The 21,687-nt window shown below is 38.4% G+C and overlaps 1 protein-coding gene across 4 annotated transcripts; it reads left to right on the top strand.

Moving 5' to 3' along the window:
- The first annotated feature begins 1,473 nt into the window (after window positions 1-1,473).
- Window positions 1,474-21,554, top strand: ca14 (carbonic anhydrase XIV). Of its 4 annotated transcripts, none has more exons than XM_033639733.2 (13): window positions 1,474-1,622; window positions 1,950-1,973; window positions 6,674-6,853; window positions 7,120-7,265; window positions 10,501-10,596; window positions 10,678-10,744; window positions 10,903-11,060; window positions 13,608-13,734; window positions 14,787-14,810; window positions 14,928-15,012; window positions 15,181-15,214; window positions 17,307-17,360; window positions 20,645-21,554. In XM_033639733.2, exons 1-12 carry the CDS (start codon window positions 1,553-1,555, stop codon window positions 17,316-17,318), a joined length of 1,023 nt encoding a protein of 340 aa, XP_033495624.1. In that variant the 5' UTR covers window positions 1,474-1,552; the 3' UTR covers window positions 17,319-17,360; window positions 20,645-21,554. The 4 variants fall into 4 exon arrangements, with proteins under 4 accessions (XP_033495624.1, XP_033495619.1, XP_033495622.1 ...); XM_033639728.2 differs by having other exon boundaries at window positions 15,181-15,222; XM_033639731.2 differs by lacking the exon at window positions 15,181-15,214.
- Window positions 21,555-21,687: the final 133 nt, after the last annotated feature.

Genomic DNA, 21,687 nt, shown 5'->3' with positions numbered 1-21,687 from the left:
GTTTACTTTTAATTTTAGGTGTGATAAAATACTGAATCTGGTTCTTCCAAATAAACTCTCTCCACCCCTGTGACTGTCTCGTGTTCAGGTGAAATTGCCACATGTCATACCACATCTTTTGTGGGATTTCCTCACCCAGTTCTTTTTCCCATTTGTTTTTTACATATAACGTTGTGTCATGTTTAGAGCCCATCAGACAACTGTACAAAGGAAGATCCCTCTGTAATGGAGCTGTTCACGCTATGTGTCATATTTTACTTTGTATTAAGAAATATCTCATTCGTACCTTTGTTCGTTCGTTCGTTAGTTAGTTCGTTCATATCAGTTTTTTTCGAACATGTATATGTAGCATATAAACAAAATAATCAAACAGTGGTAGACAGACATAAAAACAGGTTACTAGAGGAAGCATGAAAACTGAAAACAACATATAATGATTTGATTTCCATGTCCATAAAGTGTGGGAGGAAGCACAAGCTTATTTATTCCCACCCCTTCTTCAAATATTAATAATAGTCAATCATGTAGCTTCCCATCACTATAAAGCTGTACAATAAGTAATTCTCCTAGACCTATTCTAATACATTAAATCAATTAACAATAATATTTGTCCTACAGCAAGATATAAATAATTACACAAATATATATATATAATATTAATTAATATAATATTAATAATTTATATACATATATATATACACACACACACACACACACACATATATATATATATATATATGTAAGATGTAGATATGGAAGAATAATGACTTTGTATGATCCCTATATCATGTCCAATGAATGATCCGAATTGCTTTCTTTTGCAAAACAAGTAATGGATGAATTGTGCTTATGTACAGTACAGTAATTAAGATATGGAAGAACTAGTGAACAGTATAGAATGTGGAGTGACCAGTGATCCAGGACCTGCTTTGCTGTATTTAATACTGTAATACCTTTGATACTTTGGTTTGTGCATGCTTAATATGTGATTTCCAGCAGATTTGGTCATCTATTATCACCCCAAGGAATTTGATTTCATTAACAAATCACTGCCAGAGCAAAAAAATCAACAACAAAAAAAATCAACAATTTGCAACAATTTGGAGGACATATGAGGTCAGAGACAATCAATTGTCAAAATCTCCTTTTCTCAGCACTGTGTTCTGTCCCTCCCTCTCTGCCCTCTCACCCTCCTTCTCCAACAACTAACACTGAATTAGTTCTCACTCACTGGTCCCTCTTTGTCTCCCTGATTCATCTTCATCTCTGTCCACTCTTTCTCTTTTCTTTCCATACTTTTCTCTCCATCTCTCTCTTAACTCAAACCTGCTCTGGTCACTTGTGTGCCAGAGTGGAGCCGGCATGTAACATCCACACTGTGGCTGTTCAACAGAGCTGCGGCAGGTGGGATTGTTGGACCCAGTCGGTCTGCCCCCCTTTCCTCTTCCTCCCTCTCTTTCTCTCTCCCCCTCACTTTCTCTCCCTCACACACTTGCTCCTCATCTCTCTGGTCGCTCTTATTCATTTCTGTGTATGGGCAAGGAGGGCTAACATGGACTCTTTGGGTCTTTTTATCCTTCTTATGTCGCTGTGTTTCCAGTGGACAACTGCCCCTACTGCTGGTAAGGTCTTAATCAACAAATTAATCAGCATCATGTGAGATTGTTTCACTTTGATATTACTGTTATAGATTGTTTGGAGAGTTTCAGGGTAAGCTGTACAGAAATAACAACTGGATTTGAGGTATTTGTGTATTTGAGGATATCAGAAGTGGCTGTAGATTAGAAGTGATAAAAACAGAGTTCAGTGAAATATAATATTTAATCTCACAGATGTGATGCCTTTAAATGTGGTCAGTGTTTGCAGAACTGAAATTTAGAACTCATCAGAGCTTAAAAAATGGCTAAAACAAGAGTTTTAGAAGTTTTTCTCATTTTGTTCTGTTTCAGAGGAAGTTACCTGGACCTACACTGGTAAGTTCAAGTTTATTTGTAGAGGAAAAGCAATTCAAAGTGTGGCAGACAGTGACACAGCTGCATACACAGAGGGTGGACGACAATCTGGATATGTTGTACCTGTGTCAGATAATGTATAACCTGGGGCTAGACTATTACAAGCTTTACTATGAGAAAATATGTGGCATTTAATATGATTTTTTTGCCCTAAGACAGGATGACGAGTCTGCTAATAACCAAAGTTTTCCTGAAAATAAGTGCAGCTATCTGACTGAAACTACTAAGTCTTGACATGCGCCTTTAAAACATGTTAAATATCACAAAAGCTCCTGTAAGTTGGGCAGGATTTGTGCTTTCACCCCTCCATATCTCCCAACCCGTCTCCCTCTGTTTTTCCTCTACTTCTCTCTCTGTCTGTATTAGTTACAGCTCAACAAGCTGGCATGAGCACAGCAGTCACACAGAGATGATGAAGGGGTGGAGGGAGATGGAGAGGAAGAAAGCAAGAAAGAGGCAGAGAGAGAGTGAGTGAGTGGGGGGGAAGGCGGAGGGAGGCAGGTGCACGAGGGACGAGGGCGAGAGAGGGAGATGGGACGGGATGAAGCAAAAGCATACCAAATCGTGCCCTGTATTGTTGCAGCGCACAATAACCTATGTGTTTATTGTGTTGTGGATGCACACTGGCCGCCTATGCCGTGGACAATGACATTGTGGGAATGAATGGGGCATACAACAGGCCACCGTTCTCCACATGTATTCAGGAGAGCAACGCCAATGTACAGTACATACAGAGAGCACACGGCAAACTGTGGAGGCCGTGCCTGGAGCAAACTGGTATCTATACATTGGCCATTTATTATAATACATATGGAGGCAAGTGTGGTATGCAGAGACATGTGGCGTCATCTTAGATTGGTAGCAAATATGTTTTTTTTTGTCAAGAATTTTAAAATGAAAAGCCACAGAGATTCATATTAGTGATGACTGACAGCGTGTGTGTGTGTGTGTGTGTGTGTGTGTGTGGCATTGCATGATGTGAGCTGCTAGCTGAAGTGTGAAGGCAGTTTTGTTATGGACAACAATTTGTCACATGACAGAGCAGAATTACACGCTTTCTTTCCGCGAGGGACGCACAGTTATGTAAAGTAATCGAGGGAAAGTCGGTCTGACATTCCATCGTTTCCTCATAATGCTCCGAGTGAGTGAATATTCATGTGTGTGTGTGTGTCTTTGTCCCCGGCTGTATTCAGGACAGAGATGGCATGCTAGGAGAGGTAGAGCAGGCGAAGAGGGTCAGAATTTTCGGCCTCTGGTTACCATGGAGACCTCCATGGCGACCAGTAGCGAGGCTGCGGGACTCACTTTTGAAGTTGGGTCGTGGTGCGGGGCTTTGCTGTGCAGAGCGGAGAGGGGTAGGGGGGCCAGAGAGCAGATTAGAGGTGCAAGGAGGGGGTTGCGGGCGCTGTGAGAGGAGATGTGTGTTTACATCACTAATGTAAAGTCCCCTCCTCACATTGTGTGTGTGCAAGACAGAGAGAAGGGTTATTGTGTTACAACCTAACCATGATTCATGGCTTACAAATGTAGTACAGTGCTGACACGCATTGTGGGGTTCATTCATTTCTACTTTTTCTACAGCGTTTTTACATAAACATACATGCTTGTTATTAACAAAATCTACAATAACAAATATATGACTATTGTTTTGCTTTTTTTTTTTTTTTTTTTTTTACTACTGGCACATTTTATTGTGTCGTCTGTTTTCTAAAGCATTCCTCTCCTTGCAATTGAAATTCAGATTCTTTGACTCACATGTCACTCTCTTTTTCTTTCTCTAACTTTCTTTTATCATGCAATTGGGGAGACCAGTTTCTTTTTTTCTCTGGTGAACCTAACCCTGAACCATTCTCCTCTCCCTCAGCTACTCTCTCAGTATCACTCTGACCATTTAATGATTAAATTCTTCTGAATTTTCCACACTACAATTGTGCAACAATGAAGAAGTGAAGAATATGACACATTAAATATGGAATATGTTTTACCGTTAGGTAGACAGAATGTGGCGACTACTATCAATAAAGAAAGCTGAAAAGAGGCAGAGCAGGCTTTTAACTGTGAGATATTCAATAAATCCATCTAGATGCATTTTATGGTGTTCTTCAGCAAAAAAGACTGACAAGTGGAATTTCTAAAGCAAGACTTATTAACAAAACGTGATGATGTGATGTGAACGTTACTCCCACTGTTAGTCTGAATGCCGTCAAACCAGTGAGTGAACTGGTAAAATAATATGAAATCGCACCCCAGAGCCAATTGCAATTACTGGAAGTGATGACCAAAAGAACGTGTGCAGCCTAAATACATTAGAAACAACACAGGCTAAATACACATTCTGGCACCACACAGTAAGTATACAGAATACACATAAGTAGTTTAGCTGATTTTAGACATTAGCAGTGGATACTTTGAGTAACCTTACTGTAAGTATTAAATTTGTATATTGGTTTATGTACAAAAAATGTACAAAAGTATACAGTACATTTTGTCAGTTTGTGTTGTGTACTCTCTTAAAGTATGTTTCTAAAAAAAATTTACATTATTATCATTCTATTTTTTATCTAATTTGTAAATATGTTCATATTTGAAGATGTCGTTCAGGAATCAAAATGGTCATTTTACATATTTTCCTGTGATTTTCAGCTGATTTTTAAGATGTTCGATAAACATGTAAAACTGCCATGGGAGGTTAATCGTCTTCTGTTATGAATACAAACACACTGCCCAAAAATTCAGCTATTTTTGTGTTTTTTCCTATGTACACTACCATAAAAATATAATTTTTTGCAAGTCAGTATTTAAAATGTGTCTATGGGATATAATAATTTCATTTATTTGCAACATCTGTAGGAATTTAATCTAAAAAAGACTAGTGTTTATATGTTGAAATAAATAATTCCACTGGTATGAAGAAAGGGATATTTTTACAACATATTTATTTACCTCGTATAGGAAAAAAAATTATCTCATCTCAGTGTCAGGCTTTGAAAGAACAATTCATATTATAAGATCAAATCTCAAATCTAAAAAAGAAACGTCTGTTATTTTCACCCGTGCAAATTCTGCAGGTGTTCATGTAGCTAAACAGCATTTTAGTTTACTATTATTCATGACACCTTTCATATCTACACCCTATGACACGCATATATTTCTGCAATTTAACTGCAATGATGCTGAAGATGTCAGACATACTGTAAGACCAACACTGAATTAATATAAAGCTCAGATGACATTTTGATTATGTTGTGGTTGTTATCAGCTGACATAAATTATTTAACGAAGTGCCGATTAGATCACCTGCTTTTGTTGGTAGCTGTGTGTCTTTGTTTTGTGGGAGGTGCAGCACATTTCACTTTCAGTTGAATTTGATTTTAATTTTTGTCAAAGCCAGAGCAGTATTCATTGTGTACAAAAAAGATTTCAGCTGTAGTTGGACATTATTGAGACGGTAATATCCCTCCATGTGACTATTTCTCTGATTGTCTAATACACATTGCCTTCGTTGATTGGGTTGGTTAGGTTTAGGCAAGAGTGAGTTTGGTTAAGGTAAAAATGTCAGGGTAAACTAATCGGAGGCAGATTAAGGCAGAGTAGGGCGGGTGATGCCTTCACTATCTGGGGATACACACATTTAAATGCTGGATGGAAAAATCATCAAATGTGGTTTCAATAATTCAACTTTTTTTTTTGATGCAGGTTCAGAAATAGGGATTCAAACTAGGCCTGCATGATTTGGGGAAATTATGTGATATACTACAACGTTGTATATTGCAAATAATGATATTACTTGTGATAGATAAACAGATATTAAAGGAATACTATACCACAAAACGATCATTTATACATCAATTAGTCATGCTATATTCGTGGAGAAAACATGCCTGCATGTAAAAAGGCGAACATATTGATTTACTGGTTGATTGGAAACTATGATGACCAGCATCAAAACGACATCAAAACATCCATTTACAAACTCTCACACAACTTGTGCAGTATAAACAGAAAATATATGATCAGTAAAGCCAAAATGTATGTGTTACTGAGCATATGACTGGATAAATGAGATGTGGATTTTACTGCACGAGCTGTGTGAGTGTCTGTAAGCTGATATTTTGATATAGTTTTGCTGCTGTTAAATGCGATCCGTATCAATCAATAAATGAATATATTAACTGTTTTTGTGGAGGCAAAGGGTCATTTTGTGGGTAAAGTGTACTCAGATTTCTGCTGCTTTCAGTATATTGCCAAATACAACAAACCTCACAAATATCGGAGTCTTTCTTGATGTGTTTATCATGTAAGTTGACGTCGCGATGACTACAAACCCCCCTCCCAAAACAAACAACATATTGTGCAACCCCAATTCACACACTCAACAGCAAAGAGAGTATTGTTGATGCCCTATAACCCTGAATGGCCCAAAACACAAATAAGGAGGCCTTGTGTCATCACAGATATGTTGCCCTGGTGTGAACACTATTGTGACCACTACTTTTCCATTAAACTCACCACCATGAAGCTTTGGATCTTCAGAGAAGAGGAATAATTGTCTGGTATAATTAGAGACTGATCAATGGAGGCTTTTCACTGGATAACTAGGAGCCAGCGGACTGTGTGATTTAGTGACATCATTGTTTTCCCTCTTTTCTCCTGTATCAAAGGTTTGGTGGGTCAGTCCGAGTGGTCAACGTATTTCCCTGACTGTGGTGGTACCTCTCAGTCCCCCGTTGATGTGGTAACCACCCAGACTAAATATGACCCCAGTTTGATTCCTCTGACCCCGCTGGGCTACAGCCAGCACGGCAACAAGCCCTTCACGCTGTACAACAACGGACACACAGGTAACTATGGCAGCTAGCTCCCAACATAAACCCGTCCCAGGTATCCGAGCAGCCTTACGGTTGATCTGTTTATACTGCACCATCCTCAGTCGTAACCTGGCAGCAAACCTTTCACTCCTCATTTATAAATTCAGGAGATTTGTTAACATTTTAAGATTTACATTTTGAAGAAAGAAAATGCACCTACCTAGTATTTCTTGTTCAGTTATCCTTCCTCTCTCTGTTGAATTTAATGAGTCAGCTCGTTTTGCCTTTTTCTCCATCAGCCGTCATTGAGCTACCAGACTGGATGGGACTGGGGGGGCTGCCCTGGCTCTTTACAGCTGTTCAAATGCACCTCCACTGGGGCAGCGGTGGCCCAAGTCATGGGGGCAGTGAGCACACCATCAACGGACTGAGTGCAGATGCAGAGGTACGCTAAAACACAGCTCACTTCAAACAGTAAAATCCTGGTATGACTAGAGTAAAGGGGCGGCCAAGGTCTTCTTCCTCTTCTGATGATCACAATTCTGATGTCATTTAAATGGAATGAACTCAAATAGCTTTATCACAAAGTCCAAGGCAAAATAAAAATTCTGTTCAAAAAGCTTTGACTCTGAATCAAAATATACAATGTCAAAAATTCCAAGAGCGACCTGCATCCACAGAAATCTTTCTGTTCTTTTTGATAGAGAGAAGAAGGAAAATGTGCAAATTGTACCAAGCTTGAGTGACATTTAGGCAGGCACAGGTGCAGGTTTTGTAAAATCATTAGGGGGGGAACACACACTATCTGAAACGCGGGTTTGGGGGTCCTTCCCCATGAAATATATAGCATCAAACACTTAATTTGCTGCATTATGATGAAAATTTATGCACTAATTTGTGCCTTTTCTGCATTAAAGGATGGTGCAAATGTCTTTAATTTTGTGAAAATAAAAGTCTTCTGCCACTTTCATGTTTTTGTTGAGGGGAGACAAATGGACATCATTCTATATATTGATTGGGACGTATCCCCTGCACCCCCCTGAAATCTATGCCTATGGGTGCAGATGAAAGAGCTAAGATGAACCATAATGTTAATTATGTGTTAACACAATTAACTTTATAAATTCTGTAGATTAAGCATTATTTAACTGTGCCCTTATGATGCTTCAAAGATTTAACAGCAGCTTTAAAATAGACTACGCTGCAGAATACAACAATATATGAATACATTTCCACAGGACACACAGACACACATAAGCTAGAGGAACTGTCTTTCTGAAAGCTTCAGTGGCTTCACGTGAACTCTCTTGAAGAGTAATCTCAGTGGCAAATACATCCTGATAGATACATCTCTTAAAGGTTCTGTATTTGACATTCAGAGCATTAATTTGGCAGCAAACCACTATGTGCTATGTAAGGATAAAGTGGAGTAATGGCTTCCAGAGCAGAGAATGAAATCCACTCCCTGTGTGTATTGTTATCCGAGCTTTTCTGCATTTGTTGTGGTAAGGTCTGGCTGCGTGTGCATGCTAGTATCCCACTGGCTAGCTCATTGCCGCCGCTTTACACTACGGTCATGTGATGGTTACTGCTGAAATCAGGACATTGCCGTTGCTAAAGCGTTTCGCCCACCCTCCCCAGTTTACACTGTTACCCCTATCAGCACTGGTTCTGTTGTTTGGCGCTTAGCACCATTAGCTGCTAGCCACTGACTCAGCTGTTTCCATGTTGAGAAACGTGTCCAGACAACTCATACGCATACGCTCTGAATTTCACACAGAGCCTCTTAAACGTTTTGTTTAGATTTTTGTGAACAACATATGTTCGATTAAACACATACTCCCTGGCACACCAAATATGTATTGATCTGCAAACAAATGCACAGTTAACTCCTGTTACAGAAGCATTTACTAAAAGCTGCAGTTTTAGGAAATAACTAAAACCAACAATAATTAGTAGATTAATTGATTAGCAGACAGAAAATGAACTGTTGTTGTAGTCATTTTTCCAGCAAAAATGATTTTTCCTGATTTTAGCGTCTCAGATGTACTGGTGTACTGTTTTTTTTTGGGTCATGTATAACAGTAAACTGAATATCTTAAATTTTTGACTGATAAAACAATCAAATTCAATAACTGTGCATGCCATTTTTTCTAAGATAATATAAATATTAATTTTTGATCGACAGATTATTTGATAGAAAAAAATGGAAAATAATACTTAGTTATGGCCCCAATAACCCCTTTTTTAAGATTAATATGGTTAGTGGGAACAAATGAACACTCTGCAGACAGGGTAGAACAGTTAGTATTGAGTGATTAACTGATGCATTGTTGGTTTTTGTCCTAAACCCTTGGAATTACAGAAGAACTTTGGGAAGTTTGAGTCCTTTTTGTTCTTGCTACACTGCGCTCTTGCTTTGTCTATAGATCTATTCAAGGCATTTGATAGAGTACATCATCACGCTGCAGTCAACATCCTTGTAAAGACTGGTATTAGTCTTAAAATTGCCAGTTGGCTTCACAGTTATTTGACTGACTGCATGCAGTTTGTCGAATTTGGTAATGTTGTTCCTGATGATGTTGTTCTGGAAAAGGGAAACTTGCTTCTACTCTTTCTTTTGTCAACAATGATATTAGACATGAGCAATGGCAAGAAAGTTTGTGACCAGATGATGCACTCAGTGTACCATCTGTACACTGATGATGCAGTCCTGTATTCCTTTGCTTCTTCTTTTGAGACTGCGGAGCCACTTCACAGTCTGACTTGAAGTCATTGCAGCATGGTCTCATTGACTTGAAACTGCTTTTAAATGCAAACAAAACTAAGGCATTGCTATTTGTACCCAGTAATACTAAGGTTCCTTCTCTCTCTATCAACACACTTAAAGGTGGGGATATTGAGTTTGTTGATATATCTAAATATCTGAGCACTTGGATGGTCATCTTCATGTAAACATCTGGTTTCAGGCCTTTTCTTGTCTCGGCTTTTCTATGGTGATACCACTTACAGATTTGCTTGTCCCACTACTTTGGCCTGACCCACTTTATCATGCTGCTTTGAGAAATATTTCCAAGTCCCTGAGTGAGGGATTGAGATAGAAACAACACACTAAACTCATGTCCTCTAAAGTAGGCTGAGAGAGGGCTGCACAGAAAGACGAGCAACAGACAAGCAAGTTTTGGGATAAACTGTTAATGATCAAAGAAACAGGAAGACATAAAATTTGTGAGCAGCTGACTGAGCTTTGGAGGGAGGGGAGAGGAAGGAGAAAGAGTGGAGTGAGGAGGAAAGGAAGCCGTCCCAGCACCTTAGTTCCTCTCCACCTGTCACTGTCTAGGTTTGCCAACACTTTCTTCAGGGGTGAGCGATTGGAGAAGAGACAAAAATCATGCAGAAGAAAGAAGAAAAAAACACAAACAAAATGAAAGAGAGGGCAAATATTGGGACCTGTCATGGATGAGTGGTCTTCTTACATTATGAAACAATTAAGCTCTTTCTCATTCACATCAGTCTCCTCGTTGCTCTTTATTTTTCTTCGGTCATATTCTCAGAAGGGAAGCTAAGTTTGCACGCACCTCTCCCTCTACCCGTCTCTTCCCCTCTTCTGTTAACCCTGAGCTGTCACAAGGATGAACCGGGGCGAACTGACAAACTAACAGTTCTCTTCCTCTCTCCAGCTACATGTGGTGCACTACAATTCTGAGCTCTACCCCAACATGTCCACAGCAATGACGCAGAGGGACGGCTTGGCTGTTTTAGGAATTCTCATTGTGGTAATAAAATAATGCCAATAAACAGTCACAAGTACTTTGAGCAGTTTCATAAACATTTAAGCCTGAGTTTTGGTTTCCCAGACAGGTGAGGAGACAAACCCGGCATTTAACAACATCCTCAACTACCTGAGCCGCATCAGACATGCTGGTAGGTCTGTCTGAAATGTAGAACAACACATCTTCTTGTTTCGCACACACTTTATCTGCATTTTTAGTTTCTATCTCCTTTTTTTTAAAATTACAAATCAATATGTATTTACATAGGACCTCACATACTCTTTTCCTGCTCATTCCACCCACTGGCAGATCAGAAGGTGTCCATCCCGGCCTTTGACGTCCAGTCGCTCCTCCCTAAGGATCTAAGCCGCTACTATCGCTACAACGGCTCCCTAACAACGCCGCCCTGCTACCAGAGTGTGATCTGGACGCTGTTCAATGAGAGGGTCCAAATCTCAAAGGCACAGGTAAAGCTAAGACACCAACACTCAACATAAGTGTACAGATCCTAGAAGCCTCAACTCTGTGTTCACCTCTAATGCAGACATTGATCGCATTTTTGATTGAAGACTGATCTTCTGTAAGAAACTGATCCAACGTGCATTGAAATATTGTCTAATGCCTAAATAAAAGATGACAATTTAAAAAAAAAAAAAAAAATAAGAGCATTTTACCAATATCTAGATTAAATAATTCTGAATTCTTATCAGAAAAAATAGATATTCTCTCATTAGTCATGACCTATCAGCAGCACAGAGTGAAATACAGTACATTAATTTGTACATTGGGGAAATAAGTATTTAGATCCTTTACATCAAGGTACTGTAAATAACTTTTTACCAGTATTAATCTTTTTTTATTGCCAAATGGTGAACAGATTGTAACGTAACTTAAAAAAACTGAGACCTTCCCCAACTTCCTCAGTTGCCTCTAGCAGCCGGTTGACTGAGTTCTATGTGAGGGAATTGGGACAAGTTTTCCAGGGTAATGCCAAAGATGTGACGTTATCCATGTTCCCTAGTGCCTTGCCTCTCTTTAGCTACATTTCGGCATTAACACTGTGCAACAGTAGCTAATGTTAGCTAAGAAATGGAGTCCACTAACGTGAACAAACGACTGGCACCCACCACAACACAGGGAACACATATGTTGTGTTTCCTTTATAAGCATTTTGCAGCGCCCTCTCGACCATCCCAAGTCCCCACTGCTTCAGCAAACATTCTGTTGCTGCCATTACATGGGTTAGACTCAGGGCTGTTCACCCACTATAAAAAATGTTTAATTCAGAACCTTTATGTAAAAGTAGTAATACCACAGTGTAGAAATACTACTGAAATACTACTGAAGTATTAACATAAAAATATACTTAAAGAAACAAAAGTAAAAGTACTAATGAAGAATGGCCCATTACACAATAATGTATATAATATCTCTGAATTATATTACTGATAGATGAATTTATATATCACTTTAATTTTGCAAATGGTAAAGGTGGAGCTAATTTTAATCACTTAATGTACTTCTGGGTAGCCTTATCTATGGCTATATATCATATTTTATTTCAATAGTATTTTGCAATGATTATCTGAATCTGTAAAGTAACTAAATTCACTAGATAAATGTAGTGTAGTGTAAAGAACAATATTTACCTCTGAAATGTACTGGAGTAGAAGTATATTTTATATGTATATATATATATATATATATATATATATTTTATTTTGACATAAATAACTTTTTTTGGATTGTATGAAATAAGTAAAAAGTAGAAGTAACATAAATGTTTGAAGTACCTATTAGTATATGAAATGATCTGTATGTCTGTTAAAAAGCAAATTAAAATTATTGATATTATTGAACAATGGTGAAAAGTAGTCTAATCATGACCTCAATACACTGTTAAAGGAAGTAGAATCCACCTCTTACAATGAGTTTCAGTTTTCTTCATGGTACACACTAAAAATTTAAGCTATGCACACGGTTATAAAAACTTGCAGCTCATGTCACCAGCAAGACTCCAGACTGCTAAACTTTGAGCACAATCACACTGTTTTCACTCAAATGGAAATTCTAAATCACATTTTTGTAAAACTCCATGCTCAAATTGCATCATTTAGCACTCTTTGTTCACATGGTCTTCAAAATGACACACCCTAATTACCAACTGGTCTCACTCACATCTCATCCTTTCAAACCCAGTTGGCAAAACACTCGAATCACATGTCAGAACAAAAAAGGGGCCTCAGGTGACCTCTATTGTGTTGGGTAAAACAGAGCAGCATGGGGAACCGAGCGGAAGGCCTACAAAAAATCTTTTGTGTCAGCCCAGTCAGCTGAACATTTTACTGTATGACAGTGACATGCAGTATCAACTTTATAGTAACAGTGCGACTCTGAGAAGCTGGGCTGTATGCTGATACAAAGGCTGTATCATGTTGTGCAATGTAATTCTGTATTTTGATGGTAGTGTTTTAAAAGATGGTGATGAACACATACTTGTATGATAGCTGTGTGCATCATTTTGTTGGAAAGAATCGGTTTTGAGTGCAGTGTTTCATTTTGCAAGATAGCTGTGGAGCATTATAATCATTATTTTTGCAAGTTAGACAGCGTGCGCGAGTCTTTTCTACAAGTTTTATTCTTCTCTCCTCCTCCTCTCCTACGCACCTGTTTGAAAATAGATGTGCAAAGTATTCCTTCGTTTGGAGTATTGACATAATGAGTAACTGCAGTTTTGTGTTTACAGTTATGAGAAACTGAGCTTTAGTTTCAGGAAATGTGTTTGATTGAGAAACTATAGTTCACCAATTAACTTACTGAACAAACACTTGTTAACATGACTCAGCATTTGCTCAGTTCCTCAAGGACTTCTACTACATTTGAAACACTGATAATTTTTGACTGTTGAGTTTTCACTGCCACATGAGTCACATATTTTCTTGTACTGTAAGTTTAGCATCGTAGAACAGTACCTGTTTTTTTCCATCTCTCTCCTCTTCATCTCTCTGCTCCAGCTGCTGAAGATGGAGACAATACTTTACTCCAGTAAAGCTGAAGATCCAGACAGGATGCTGTTGCAGGACAACTACCGAGCGACACAGCCGCTCAACCACAGGGTCGTCTTTGCCTCCTTCAGTGCAGGTGAGACAGACAGAGCATGTGGAAAGAGATAAGTCATCATTTTGTTGACTGCTGACATGAAAGAGAAGTGACAGAAATCAGAACAGGACATTTATTTTTTTCCAAATACGAAGAAGAAGAAGATATACTTTATTGATCCTCAAGGAGAAATTCTTTTTTTTTTTTTTACTCTGTTGTCATATACACACAGGCCCGAAATACACACATGCACAAACAGGACCTATGCATGCATAAAATGGAGAGATGTCAGAGTGAGGGGGCTTGAGGACACATCGACAGTGCCAATTACCTGATAAGTGTAATAAATGATTAGCATATTCTTAGAGTTTATCCTTTTAAACTGCACAAATCTGAAGTTGCAAAAGGTGACAGCTAATCTGTTGTGAATGTGTTGTTTTACCCTAACAGCACCTTTGTGTTGGATGATTGTAATGCCAACAAACAGCTCATAATGCCAACCACAATAACAAGCCAGTGGGTGGCCGTGTGCACCAAAGCTAGCAATTAGCACAATCCATGCAGAGAACGAAAAGTGGAATGTGGAGAGAAATGTGGGAATATTAAGGATTAGCGGTGACTTCGTCTGAGTGAAAGAGCCTTTGGATGGCTGGAATAGAGAGAGAGACTGAAATTAAGGGGGAAGAGGTGGAAAAGCGAGGGGCAGCAGTGTTTGTTTGCGAGCTGATTAGAGAAAAGGATTTGCGAAAACCAAACAGTGACTGCATTGTTATCACGAGAGTCTAACTGAGAAAAGAGGGAGAGGAAAAAGAGACACAGAGAAGTGAAAGAGGGAGACAGAGTGGTAGACAAAGACAAAGGAGAAAGAATTTGTGTAAAGTACCCATTGTAGTGAGTGATTGAACTGGAAGGCCTGTGATATCAGCACTGTTGTCAAAGGCAGCAAGACTGACTAGACATAACATTTTCAAACAGCTGAACAGCAGATTCTGCTGAGATAAACCAACAAACAAATGTGCATGAACTGTGTGACAGAGAGATAAAAATCTGCTGTGATCTTTCTAATGATTTGTCCAATCTTGTATTCGTTGTAGAATCAGGGAAGGAGCTCTCTTCGGGTAAGACTGCATGTCATTTTTCTCCACGTTTCAGCAAAAACAAAGTAACTGTCTGGCCGATGCTTTTGATGATCACATCAATATTTTAAATAATTCAACACCTCTTTCTTTTTTTAGGTGAAGTCACAGCTATAGTAATAGGAGTGATGTGTGGCTGTGTAGGTCTGGCAGTAATCATTCGCTTCATCGTGAAGACGATACGGTAAGGAGCTTCGCTGTATTGCCCGGTTATTTTCAGTTTCTTACAGCAGACACTGGCCACCAGCCTGCTGTTGTTCCAGTTTAACTGGGCACTCTGCTCAAACCGTGGGAGCTGTCATTGTGGAAATATCCTGTCTCCTCTCATTCTCCATCTCCTGTCTCTTGGCAGATTTTTTACACTCCTCCACCATGAATCAGTCGTGGTAAACAGGTGGTTTACCTGATCTCAGTACTGACAAGGATGCACAGCTTGCACTGACAGTGTGACGTCTTCTCCTTGTGCTGGACAGATATCCTAAGCGCACATCTTGGATTAATACTATGATAAACAAAGGGATACTGAATAAAATTGGGAATATTAAACAGGATTTTTAATTCATATTGACAGAAATACCAGTTAATTTAAAAAGTAATTAAAATAATTTGTGCATACTGCAGGGACATTTTATGTTGAAAAACCTGATAGGATTAGAGTCTGACCAACACAATGGCACGGCAAATGTTACTGGCTAATTTTGGCTAATTACAGATATAATGACTATATTAAAATAAAATAAAAAAAAAATAAAATAGAATTAATTGATTAAATTAATTGAATTAAATTAAAATTTAAAAATGAAACAAAATAAAAACTTAATTTATGTGGCACTCTTCAAAAACAAAGTTAGAAAAATGTAAAGAGAAGTATCAGGTAGCATAAGAAGACAACAGACAAAAAAGCAAATAAATAAAAAAGAAAGCAAAATCAAAAATTAAAACCAGCTTTACACAAGTGTGTTTTGAGGAATAATTCATAATAGGGATTCAGCACGCTTGATCTTAAATCTGGGGGCTTCAAAAGCAAATGCACAGTTACCTTTAGTTTTTAGCTGTAACTTTAGAACGGATAACAAAGTTTTGCTTCAGGATCTTGGGCAGCACGTTTGATTGTAAGACAGGGCCTTCAAAGTGATTAAAAGTATTATTAAGCATGTTTGTACTGGCATATATTTCAGACAAGAAGTCAAAAGAAATGCCAAAGATATGTCTGTTGCAATACAGAAACAGTGTTTGCGCTTTGTAGAGTGTCCATCAGAGACCAATGACAAGGCAAAGAAATCCTGTTCAATCCATGCCTTGGTCACAGTTCTTCGATAACTGAATGTGAGCCATCCTTACCAAGGAAAATTGTTCTAATATAAAATCTACCCTCACTGATATAATTGATAATAAACTGATATAAAACTTTGGATCACATGATGAGCCGTGATACAAAACACCATCAACTTAAAAACAAACAAACGGTCAGATAATGTTACTGGTATATGTATTGAAACAGAGTTGGTTAGACTCTAATGTAAATGTCAGTAAACGTATAATCCTCTTTGTCAGGTTTCACCATACAAGTTAAAGCAACCCTAAGGTCAGCGCTAAGGATAATCTGATTCTCTGACCTCTGATGCAATAACACAGCTGTTTCCCAATACTCTTATTATTTTTCTCACATACCGGTAATTACCACTGATTAATGAAAGTATGTGGTGGCTCCCACCAGTCAGTGATTTAACCTTTTCATCCTTTTCATTCTGCTTTAATCAGGGGTTCCCAAAGTTACAATACATCACAGAGTCTTGAGCCTTGAAGGGAAACTAAAGTATTTTTCAGCCTGGACCCTATTTTCACATGTTTTTGTGTCTAAGTGACTGATGGAGACAACAGTTTTTGAAGTTGGTCCAGCAGCCGCAGCAGTGAAACAAGCTACAATAAAAGTGGCAAATGCAGCCTGTTTCTCCACTGTGACTGCAGCAGTCTTTCTCTGTACTGGACCAATTTCAAAATTGTTGTCTCCTCACAAACACAGGGAAACAGGGTCCAGGTTCAGAAAAATGTATATATTTCCCATCAGGAACGAAAATACAAATTTCATTGTTGGATTATGTTGTTGAATAGTACTCATCTAACTTTTAAACTGAAGATCGGGAAGAGTGAGACCTCTGATCAGTGATTCAATCTTTGAATAAGAATACAATGAAATATGATTCTTATATTTTTTTCTGGGTTCTCCCAATATCCTCATCAAGGACCCTCCAGAAGGGCCCTACAGCCCTCTTTGGGAACCCCTGGCTTTCATAATGTCAATCAGCCGTGTGCAACTACTTAAAAAGGCCACCTCCAGTCCCTCTAATCTAATAAGAGAGGAGGAGGAGAGGGAGGGGGAGGGAGTTTTGACATTTTTGCACGTGGCCTCTCTGAAATGTGAAATCAAGATTTTCTCTCTGTTATGGTCATGTGATTCTGTCTTTTGATCTGCAACAGCTCTACCTCTAGCTGGGACGTTCTACACAGTAACCGGCCTGCTCCTATGTCAAGGTCAACGTTCAAAATTATAACCTTTGACCTCAAAACCTTAACTTACAAGAGATTCCTGACCACATCCATTTTCCTTAACCACCCATTCATAGTGACTCACCCTCTTCTTTAACACCCCATTTTAGAGTATTAATGCTAAATGTCACAGATTGTAAAGGAAAATAGTGATATGTATTTATACATTGAAAAGTTTCAGGGAAGCCTCACAATCCTCACAGTTTTCTGTGTGGCTTTACAAAGTCATTAATTCTGAAGTTTTAGGTGCAAGAGTTTTGTCAGCTGATTACACATTCAGTGCACCTACATTCTGGCAAAACAACTAAAACTGTATTTGAAAAGTCTCTAACTTTTTAAATGCCTACAGTGGATATTCAAATTGCAATAGAGGCGTGAAATTGGCACATCCATTGAACATCCATGTTAACACATTTCATTCCTCTTAACATAACAGACTATAAGAAAACAACATTTAAAGCTGTACCTGGTAACTTAGAAAAATATTTTTTTTGTCACTATATTCACACAGTAATACATGAGACAGATAATCTGTGAAAACAAAAAAATGTTCCTCTGCCTCCTCGTAGTGCTTCTAATGGTATTTTCAAGAATCCAACCAATCAACCAATCAGAGCCGAGGAGTCTCCAACACAGCTGTCAGTCATGTCAATCACTTTTCGTGATCTGTGGTTAAACTGTCAAATTAGGCAGCGCTGATTAAATAAGAATCAAGATTCTGTTACTGCATTGCCTATTTCTCCCCTCAAATGTTTTCAGAAACATATTCCAGTGTACTGTTTAGCTGTAAAATAAGAATGTTTTCTCCAGCAAGTTGGTGGTGCTTCGTTTTGGCTTGATTGCTTCCAACATGATAGCCTAAGTGCCGAGCAGTGTTGAGGGTAATGCGCTACAGTAATACACTTTTTAGCAGTAACGAAGTAATATAACTCATTACCAGCAGGGTTTCGGGTAATATTATTACATTTGCAATGTCACGTAACTTGTCACCACACAAAATAGGCCTTAACTATTTATTGTTTTCATTTTTCTTTTATCCACACCGCTCCACTTCCACCAGTGCGCCATCAGAAAAAACATCCCCTGAAGGTTGTTGTGTGTTGACGTGTCATTCATCATACACTACCTTATAGAAGGGTGCCGGTGATCGTGTGCATTATTGTGTCCAGTGCAGTGTCAGAAATTAGCAAGGGCCACAGGCCATTTGGCCCGCAATTTATCCAAGAATGCCCCCAAAAGCCATGTTCCGGGGGCCAAAATTGCCCCCAAGTTTTCGAAACAACTATATGTGTTTATATTTTTAACAGTATTACAATCTGACATTAAAGTATAATTTTATTTTCATTAAATTAATTTACCGTCACGTCTACAACTCATTTTCCAGACATAATCAACGAGATTGCACTGATTACGTGAGAGTAATGTGACAGAGAAGGGGAGGGGGCTTTGCTGTACCATAAGTATAAATTAACCATTTCTTGGGTGATCTGTGTCTACACAATGACAAATTAATGAAAAATTAAGGTAGAATGAATGTTAAATTTTAAATTAACTTACTTCCAGGATTGCATCTAAGGAATTTATAGTAATTTGGCCTTTTTAACAGTAAAAGTAACTGTAATGTGGTGAAACATTAGTACTGCTATCAGTAGATTAATGGTTAAATCATCACATTTAAACTGGTTGAATTATAGGAAATCTGAGTGATATTTTACAACCATAACTTTATGTAACCCATTATTTATTTCATTTATAGTGGTTTCTACTGAAGAGTGAAGACACTATCTTAGTTGGTTTTGCTTTTCATGTGCTTATTGTTAGAACATAATTACAATTTTTTGATGGCCCCCAAACATTTTGAAAATGCCCCCATTTTTTAGACCGTGGGGGCCAAAATTGCCCCCAGAATATTTCGTTAATTTCATACCCTGGTCCAGTGTTTTTCCATTCATATAGCTACACCGTATCCCATTCTGCTTTTGCGTCCTAAGGCTGCCTGAAAGTAGCAGGGATAAGGAGCTGGCCTCCAGTTTGTTTTTTCCTCGACCCAATGATGATGATGTTTGTGTGTGTTGGATGTTTCCATTCACATCTCCTACAACTGCAGAGCAACGCTGGCACACAGTTCCATTCTAATAAATAACTCTCTCCGGGCTGCTGTAGCTGATCGTCACACCAGTAACCGGCAGGTGTGTCTTCCAGCTCCGGTGTATTAATTTGCGCTTATCATAGTAACCCATTTGTTATGCCTACCTCAGTATTTGTTTAATGTGTTTTATATCATAGACCCACAAATATTTATCCATATCTCATAAATATCAGACTTTGATCCTCTGCCTGACCCTGCCTGTGTCCAAGGATATCCATTTATTTATTTATAACGGTCTGGGCTATTTAATTGATCTACAGTATATGTTTGCGCTATTATTAATACAAGCAGGTGATTTTAATACAAAGTAGTAACCACTGTATGTGAATGCATTACTGGGTCAGACCTGCGCAACACTGCATTCGAAATAAACTGTAATAAACTGGAGCCTCTGTGCTGTGATTACCAGCTGTGAAACATGACCCTTCCATTTAAAATGCCTAGTCATTCTTCTGAGGTCATTTTGGTGAAAGTAATGCAAAAGTACTGTATCAAGTAAGTCAATACAGAGAATAGTATTGTATAATGTAACTAATTATTTTAAATGAAGGTAACTAGTAATATGTAATATATTACATTTTAAGAGTAACTTGCCAAATACTTGTCCCGGGTCACAAACGTTCTCATTCTACAGCTAAACAGTACACTAAAATATGCTTCTGACAAGATTTGAGGCGAGAAATAGGATATGCAGTATCGGAATCTTGATTCATATTTAATCAGCACTGCCTACTTTGACAGGTGGACTGCAGTTCACAAGAAGTCTTTGACATTAGCTGCATTTGAGACTCCTCGGCTCTGGTTGGTTGTTTCCTTCACATGCAGTGGATTCATCAGAAGCACTATGAGCAGAGAAAGATGATTTTTTTCCCTTAGGTTATCTGTCTCATGCTGCTGTGTGGACAAAGTGACAGTTTCAGCAAATATAACAAAAACTTATTCATATAATAATTACGAACTGTGGCTTTAAAGCTCCAGTAGTTATTTATAGACACTAGAGGCTCAAACTTTTGCACAACCTTCCATCCATTCTTTAACAAACGAGGACCTCTGCTGGACACCATCCCAAACTGCAGCTTGTGTTTGACTCTGGGACTGACTCTTTCCTTGAATGTTTCAGGATGAAGGAGCCAGAGAAAGGGAAAAAACAAGACATGGCTCTGAACTCGACCTCTGAAGCAGAAAAGAAAGAAGAGCCTTCACCTTCTCTTCAGACTGAGCCCTAGCTGACAGCGCGGTCCACTTCAGGGCTTCAGGCCACACGCTTGCTAAACACTCTGTTTCATCTCGCCAATGATGTCACCACTGATCCATGTCTCCTTGGGGGACAAACAGGAAATAAACATTTTATATAGTAAACTGGACACAGGACAAATCACCTGCTGCCCTGATCAATTCACTGTTTCCAGGATTGTTTCCCCCACCTAAATTCAGTGATGTTTGCAGTCTTGGTATCAGATGGGGTTCTTTTTTTTTTTTTTTTTTTTTTCAGTTTGCACATGAAGCACTTGGTGTAAATACGTCAGTCTGCTGGCTCTGAGTCGTATGTTTGCTCTTGCAAATGCCTGGGATGCATGATTGGTTCATGTAAATACTCTGTAAAATATACTTTGTTGATTTTTTTGTTCCACGTTTGGCCGTTATTTCTTCTTCCTGCCTTGAAGCACACTGCACTGTATGACATGTAATAGAAACATTATTTACCTGTTGATTTATACCCAATGTAATATTATTATTTTCTTTTGTCCCTGGACTTGAGCACTGACACACAGAAGTTCCTATCAAATGAATAAAAATCTATGATGAAGGTCTTAAGGGATTTAAAGTGTTGAGTATAAACTGCTGCTGTCCAAACATTATGTTTCTGAACCCGATTTAGTGCATTATACTGTAAATGGATGAGTTATATTTATGTACATGTGTTCATTCTATTGGAAAAAGTGATTTTGGTGCCATAAATCATATTTGATTTTTTTTCTCTGTACATAACTCGTCAACATGGGCACCTGATTAAAATACTTGAATGGCAACCTCACTTGCCTTGATTTCTTTATTTTGTGTGTGGATGTGTGCATTTGTTTGTGTTGTTCTGACCGCATTTTCCAACAGTTCTTTACTGATGTTATTGTTATTGCCTCTTGTCTCATTTCTGTTTGCAGCAGA

The sequence above is a fragment of the Epinephelus lanceolatus genome, chromosome 10, assembly GCF_041903045.1.
Source record: "Epinephelus lanceolatus isolate andai-2023 chromosome 10, ASM4190304v1, whole genome shotgun sequence".
Classification (NCBI taxonomy): domain Eukaryota; kingdom Metazoa; phylum Chordata; class Actinopteri; order Perciformes; family Serranidae; genus Epinephelus; species Epinephelus lanceolatus.
This window is presented reverse-complemented; position numbering and strand designations above follow the sequence as displayed.

Excerpts from the sequence above, each read along its gene's own strand:
- ca14 (XM_033639728.2), top strand. The coding sequence starts at position 1,553 with ATGGACTCTTTGGGTCTTTTTATCCTTCTTATGTCGCTGTGTTTCCAG. Across the intron at positions 1,974-6,673 it reads AGTTACCTGGACCTACACTG|GTTTGGTGGGTCAGTCCGAG; the intron begins GTAAGTTCAAGT and ends CCTGTATCAAAG. Across the intron at positions 15,013-15,180 it reads TTCATCGTGAAGACGATACG|ATTTTTTACACTCCTCCACC; the intron begins GTAAGGAGCTTC and ends GTCTCTTGGCAG.